General features: G+C 43.1%; 1 protein-coding gene across 4 annotated transcripts in view; it reads right to left on the reverse strand.

The window, feature by feature from the left end:
• The window catches only part of LOC116707439 (kin of IRRE-like protein 1), a 32,806-nt gene that overhangs the window by 9,104 nt on the left and 16,043 nt on the right, over positions 1–7,659 (reverse strand). For all 4 annotated transcript variants that reach the window (XM_032544775.1, XM_032544773.1, XM_032544774.1 and 1 more), the window contains exons 3-10: positions 5,301–5,450; positions 5,068–5,225; positions 4,795–4,945; positions 4,337–4,442; positions 3,501–3,649; positions 3,215–3,342; positions 1,076–1,202; positions 694–794 (exon numbers count right to left, since the gene is read on the reverse strand). In XM_032544775.1, coding sequence (XP_032400666.1) covers positions 694–794; positions 1,076–1,202; positions 3,215–3,342; positions 3,501–3,649; positions 4,337–4,442; positions 4,795–4,945; positions 5,068–5,225; positions 5,301–5,450 — 1,070 coding nt within the window. The remainder of the gene's footprint in view (positions 1–693; positions 795–1,075; positions 1,203–3,214; positions 3,343–3,500; positions 3,650–4,336; positions 4,443–4,794; positions 4,946–5,067; positions 5,226–5,300; positions 5,451–7,659) is intronic.

A 7,659-nucleotide genomic window follows, 5' to 3' on the forward strand; every position in this document is an offset into this window, starting at 1 on the left:
ACTGAGTTAGCGAGAATCTTGCATTCTCTGACTTTAAAGCCACTAAAAGCAGTTGTATTATTCAGCATTGAAGTACTGTACTGGGGAGAGTTAATTATGCATAAACCCACATGTTCGTATAATCTGCCCACTTATTCCAGAGAATGATAATCTCTTGGCTGTGGCGTTTACTGGGACAACTGTTCCTCTCCACTTCTTTATATTTTATAAATCTTTTTCTGTCCCAACGTCTGCCGCTTGCATTAGGAGCACGCACTGAGTCAGGATGGATCAGTCACACAGGCACTACTACTACTGCGTCTCTGTGATACATCTGAGTGGAGACAGCATCCGGGCTGATTTCTGACGCAGGAGCTAAAAGAGGACCGGCTTAGTGTTAGTGTTGGTTTGTTTACGTGATGGAATGGAGGGAAATTCTGAGAGTTTAAGGGTGAGTCACCACTCAAAAAGAAAAGGGGGACAGTGCCTAAGAGCATTTACCGTGTAAGAGTGGAGCCATTTGGGAAAAAGATGGTACAGTAACAGTAAAATACAAATCTCTGTCAGACTAAAAGGTACAACTTTGTGCTCTTTGCTTATCCTTGTTTGTCAGTTTTTGGTCTAAATAATTGATTCCCTGCCAAAATGTGGACAATTCTTATTGTGGCTTTGGTGACAGAAATGTTTCATAGCACTGGTTTATTTTCCACTTACAATCTTATCAGGAGGAGGTGTACTGGCTATGTAGCATTTCACCTCTCCTCTCTCCCCTTTCACTGCATACTGGACTGGATCGCTGGAGATGATGGGGGGACCTGGATTGGCCAAAAAACGAGAGGATGTGTGAGTGTATGTGAAGGAAATAAATAAAAATAAATGATACGTAAAATACGACAAGCTGCAAAAATCATATCCAAGCCTGGGGTATTTTGTTAGAACATTGTCCTTACCAAGCCTGTTCACGAGGAATTGTATTATTTTCAAAATAAATGGCCACCACTTTGGACATAACATTTCTGACAAGCTGACCTTTTAGAAAGTACATGCTTTTCATCTACGAGCAGTGACGCATTAAACTGTGTGGATGTTTTCTGACCGTTGACAGTGAGTGCGACCTCAGTCTCTCCTACTCCAATCCGTGGGACGATGGCTTTACATACATACTGTCCGGCATCCGCTTGGCTCACCGACTTCAGATACAGCTGGTTGCTGTTGCTTAGAACCTGTGGGGAAGGGGGGGGGGAGGACACACATATAAACAAGACAAATCTTCTAAACAATGGGGATAAACAAACTAAAAGCCCATATGTAAATAATTAGAAAAGAGGCTAATACTATTTAATGTCCATGTTGCATATCTGCACATTTGTTCTTTTTTGAGTATATGTATTTATGGTCTATATCCACGACGTCCGCTACCTTCCGCTTTCTTTGTGTTGCTTTTCTAACCCACGGTAGATTTCTGAGGACTATGGTTAACTGCTCCTCAGATCTCTGCAGGGTAAACCCAGACAGCTAGCTAGACTATCTGTCCAATCTGAGATTTATGTTCCACCAAAACAAGTTCCTTCCAGGCTATTTTGTAGAAGCACCGTGGCGGATCTGTCCGGTGTTTAGCGCCACCCAAGACGATTGTGATTGGTTTAAAGAAACCAGTGCATGCTTTTCTCTCATCACAAAATGCTGTGTGGACTAGCCAGACTCTCCTGTACAGGGCTATGGAAGAAGGTCTGGCAATGCAAGACTTGTGTGTTTATACTACTCAAGTTTAGTAGGACTCAAGAACGGTCTTGGTCTCAAGACCACTCTTGACGGTCTTGGTCTTGGCTCGGAATTACTAGGACTCAGGATTTTATTTTTAAGATTGGTCAGACCACAACTGCAATGATATCACTAAACTGCCTGTGCATTGTCTAATTTTATGTGTTAACATCATTACTAGGATTGGATGTAACACTTCCTGCTTCAAATGCAAGCAATAACTTGGCTACATTTTTATTTGAAATGTGTTATTGTTAACCCCCTCTCCCCGCCCCCCTTTACATGCATTCCCATGAAAGTGAATGCGGGAGACAAGAGAGGCTCTGGCTGTCTGGCACTGGTCTGGTGTTGGTCTTGACTTGGTCACGCCCTGCCTTGTCTTGGTCTTGACTTGGTCTCAAACCCTTTAAAGTCTTAGACTTGACTCGGTCTTGACACACTCTGGTCTTGGTGATGACTTTGTCTCGGTTTAGGTATTCTTGATTACAACACTGATTCTGACCCTAACTGGCTAACAATGCAAACTTGCACAGTCGTTTTTAATATATCACAAAGGTTTTGCAGTTGCCTAGCAACCACACCTGAAAATTAGCTGTGGGAAAATGATGGCTAAATATGTAACCACTTGGAGAGAGAGAGAGAGAGATACCTGAACAATACTGATTACATAGATGTAGGTGTAAGTCAGTCCATGGTTTGCTAAGGCAGACTTGTGATGAAGCAGCCTTCATTTACTGTGCTGAAACTGCCTTGTCTTTAGTCATCTCCAAAACCTTTTGAACTGCAGTGGTAGTTTAATGAGAGTCGGCGCAAACAGCCAGTGGCCAAAGCAACAAACATGAATGCTCAAATACACATATTAGCCATGTCTTTAGCTTCTGGCGGGTGTGCACAGTAATTGTTACCAAGAAAATTGTGATGGTTAAAGAAAATGTTTGACATTTTGGGAAATATTATTATTCCTTTTCTTGTTGAGAGTTAAATGATACCACTCTCATGTCTGTGCTGTAAATATGAAACCAGAGCCAGCAGACAATTAGCTTAGCTTTGCATAAAGACTGCAAACAGTAGGACACAGCTAGCTCCTTGATCTATCCAAGGGTAACAAAAGCCACCTGCAAGCAAAAGCTAATCAACGCATAAACAACTGTAAAACCACAAATTCATCAACAACAGTCAGCAGAGAAATAACTTGTTAATGTGAAGTTGCTGGAAAGCGGATTAAGTTACATGACTATATTACGGACATTTCATTTTTACAATGTAATCAGACTTTAAGAGATAAATGGAACATAAGATAAAAGGAGAAGTGAAATTGAGAGAAATGTCAGGGAAAAAAATAAGAAAACATCTACAGACCAGATATTGTTCCTGAATGACAGGCTGCTTTTGTAAACACGGGAGCAGAAAGTGCGAAGTGTAAAAATAGTGTAAATGCCAAAGCCGAGGATAGAGTGGGCTCCTAGCTTCTTACCATGTTTGAACCCTTTTTGAACCAGGTGAGTGTGAGCGGAGGGTTTCCGGCCCATTTGCAGTTGAGCGTGACATCAGAGTCGACATCTACAGTCTTTGGCTGCGGCTCAACCAACAGAATGGGACCGACTGGAGACACAGAAACAGAGAGAGATGTTCTTTGTTGTGCATGAGTAATAATGCGGCAGGACCAAAAGGGGGAGGAGGACAAAGACACACGTGTGTTTATCCCTCTGACTCCAGACTGTAGTGGGTGAACAAGGTGAGCTGGGTATTGTGTGACTCACAATGAACGTCTACCAGGATGCTGACATTGGTCTTTCCCACAGCGTTGAAAACCAGACAGGAGACAGGCTCGGTGAAGAAGGAGTGGTCGGCCTTGGTGGTGAACACACTCTCCCTGGCACCCTGCAGCACCACGCCCCCCTTAGCCCAACTAGGGATTCAAACGTTATACATACAGTGAAAATAACATACACACCCTGGAACAACATATGTGACATACATTATAGTTAAAGTTGGGCACCGAAAGCCAGTTCCAAATCAGAATTAATTCCAAAATGCCAAGAACCGCGAATCCGTCAATAAAAAATACATTAAAAAAAGAAATAATGTCGCTCGTGAAGCAACGTCTAGAGAAGGATCTGAATGAAATGTTGTTTTCAAGGCAACTGGCTGATTGTATACGGCCCTACGTATGTTCGACCCTGTGTCATTTTTAGGGGGTCAGAGTACAGTCAATAAAAGAATAAAAGACGATTGAGTCATATATTTGTTTAACAACAACAATCAAATAAGAGTGTATGAAATGTATTTACAGGTTCCATAAACTGTGTGAAGTGAATTGTGAATATTGATTGTGTAGAAGTTTTGAATATTAACTTTTTTCTCAAAGAATGGAAATCAAATAAGCGATAAGAATCAGAATCAGAATCGTTGAAATCAAAACAATGCCGAACCATAATTATAACATTGAATATTAAAATGTCTTCAAACCAACATAAAGAAACACAAAACACAGACATTTTAAACAAAAAAATCCTACGTAACCAAACAGAAATCCCACATTTCTGTCTTACAAGGCCTAGGGATAATGACAATGTGCTTGCATGTGGATGCAGACCTGTAGCCCATAATAGGAGGGTTGGCGTGAGCCTGGCAGGTGAAAGTGACCCTGTCCCCCTCCAGGACAGAGCGAGGCTCAATGGACAAGGTCACTGTCGGTGAATCTGGAAGAGAGCAAGAGAGAGAAAGAGAGACTCACATAACAATAGCCGTATTTACGTCTAATGTATGCTGCAATCTGAAGGACAGTTTGTTGCAAAATGGCTGCCATGCATTACTCAGTAATAAAGTTATAAAACATTCAACGGCTGGCAGATGTTTTATGTTTCAAAATATGATGCAAAGTTGCTGTTAATTAGTCTGAAATGTTAACAACTACTCATTTATGTAGTAATTATTGTAATTATATATTGTGATAAAAAATGGTAATGTAATATGTGTAATGTTTTTTTTTGTTGCAAATACCCACAAAACAATGATACTTCTTCACTGTGTCTATATTATTGAATTGCTTACGGTGTACGTTGAGGGTGACGGTTGTGCTTTTGCCGGTGGGAACAGCCAGGTTGGTGGCTACACAGCTGTAGTTCCTCCCAGTGTCGGTGTCGACGGGCTGGATGGGCAGGTAGCTCCGTGTGGTCACCCTCTTCCTGTCTGCAAGCACCTCCTGATGAAGGAGGGCGGAGAGATATTGATGTAACATTTACACCAAAGATAAAACACTGTAACGGTAAATGTGACTTTGTGAATGGGTGTGGTGAATGTGGTATGTAAGCATTTTGGACGTACCGTGGTACTGGCAGCCCCCTCCACGGGCAGACCATCTTTAAGCCACTCGATCATAGAAGGCGGTTTAGCCCCTCGAGACACACAGCTCAGGTTGTAGGACTCCCCCGCATTCAGCAACACCTCCGGACCCCCATCGATCACCGGGTTGTCTGGGGGGACTGGAGCAGGAGAGGAGTGTTAGAAACACATAATGTAGAAGATGTGAGCACTGAGACACACGTGCACAAACGTACTGAGGACTGTGAGTTTGGCCCTCCTGGACCTCAGGGCAGCATCAGGGGCCTGGCACTCGTACAGGGAGTCATCAGACAGATCGGCTGACAGGATCTCCAGGTTGTACTGGCCCAACTCCTGCACACGCAGCACGCGGTATCTGGGCCAGGCTGACACACACACACACACACACACACACACACACACACACACACACACACACACACACAGAGAGTTAGTTATAGCTTCACATTTCTTCACTGAAAAAAATCTTAAAATGCTAATCGCGATATTCGGCTTTTTCCTATTGCTTTTGTCTTCTTTTGTGCTAATGACAGCTGAAGGTGAATTCATATTTAAACTCTCAGATACTAACTGCTAATTTGTCACGTCTCAGGATCTCCACATACCCATGTGGTTTGTATAAGAGTTTGAAAAAAAGGAGACACCACGCAGCTTGCTGTTAAGAAAACATCGAGCCTGTGTCATAGATGAAGCCAAAATCTGACTTTTTGGTTAACAGACTAAATTACATCAGAGAGATGTATGGCCACATGATGTGTTAGATATACACAAACACAAATGCATGTCCAAACAAACACATTCACACAATGCACACACATTTAACCCAGCCTCTCCAATCCTCCCTTCCCCCATCCGCCACACAGCCCAGCTGTGTCACTGCTGTACATTCTCGCCATTAGGTGGCATCCATGCTCTCTCTCACCAGCAGGGGGAAAAGATGAATGCATTATGACAGCAACATTTTAGAGGACTCAAATCGACTCTTGTCCGTGGTGCAGAATTCATGTTTGCTGCCCAGACGTAGATTACACGTGAAATTCTCTATGTCGTTTCCATGTGCATCCTCCCGACTGAGCTCTGCTGCTTGCCTAACCTTTGGGCGTCCTTGTTTCTGCATGCATTTGCATGTGAAATGTTTTGAGCGTGTTTTACCGCGTCTGAAACGCCCGCGCACCGCGGGGGCGGGGGGGGGGGGGGGGGGGGGGGGGGGGGAAGAGGGACAGAGCCTCACACACAAACACACGGGTGTTTGTGTGCATGAAGCGGCCAGTGTTCATTCAGGTTTTTATTTTTAAAAGCTTTGGCTTGAAGCACCGGACCATTACAGTAACAATATGTTTCAAAGAAAAGGAGGGAGGAAGGGAGAAAGGAAGGGAGGGACAGGAAGAATGGACAGACGCAGAGTATGAGAGAAAGAAGGGACAGGAGGGTTGATAGGAAGAGGAGAGCATGAACCGACAGTATGTCAAGCAGATGAGGGTAAGGGGTGAGAAAGAGAGACAAGGTAGAGAAGTTAAATGAAGAATAGGAGAGAGGGCTCAGTAAAACATAGGCAGCTGAAAGAAGAACAAAAGGGACAGAAAGGAAGAAGGGAGCTGAGATGAGGCGTTCGCAGAGGAGAGGAGAGGAGAGGAGAGGTCCTTTATTGGACCATTTTCATATAAGAGTCAAAATCACAGAAAATCAACATACATAAAACAAGACAAAATCAAACTAAACAAAATTTGAAACCAAATACTATCAATATAAACTCTGTGCTGTTTCCAATCAAAACTGACCACCAACTCTCCATCCTCCCTCACAGAGCATAACACTCCCCTTACAGCTCACAAACAACTAAAAACCAACAACTGGTCCATGGGCACTGTCTCTACACTACCCGCTCCCAAAAGCAAGCAATAAAATGTGAGCGGAGAGGACAGGATGATTACAAAGGCCTGGGTAAAGGTAAAACAGATTTTTTTAATTCATAGCGTACAAAAGATGGGAAGATGGTAAGGGAGAGTACAATAATAAGAACTAAAAGGAAGGGAATAAATATACATATATATTTATTTAAAAACAGAATATTAAAGCACATAGTCTGGGGAAAAACAACAGCAACGTCGACAAAAAACAAGGCAACAGCATGTCAAAGATGATGCAGTCTCCCTCTGGACCAATCAGTTAAAAATGCCCACTTGTTTTGGCCAGTAATTGCACAGCCCCCTTCAGGCTAATCAGTGCAATTCTGAAAATGCTGCCACAGCGATGACATGCATCATTCCCCTCAAATTTTGTCAAAGTCGGACAAGCTTTGATCGTGGTTGTTGACACACAGACAACAAGAGACTTAATAAATCACACTTAAGGGACAAAAATGCAAAGACAAACCGGAGTGAACATAAGGGCGGCTGCATAACAGAATGAGGACTGCATATAGGTTGATGAATCGGCCTTTCAATATGTACTTTATATAGAGGGTTTTCACCGACGTCCCGTTCTGGCTAGTAACCCGGATGCGCGGCCTTATTGGAGTCACTCGGTGTAAACAACTGAACGGAGTACATTGGAGTATTGTGCACTTTGGATACT

This window comes from Etheostoma spectabile, chromosome 19, assembly GCF_008692095.1.
Source record: "Etheostoma spectabile isolate EspeVRDwgs_2016 chromosome 19, UIUC_Espe_1.0, whole genome shotgun sequence".
NCBI lineage: Eukaryota > Metazoa > Chordata > Actinopteri > Perciformes > Percidae > Etheostoma > Etheostoma spectabile.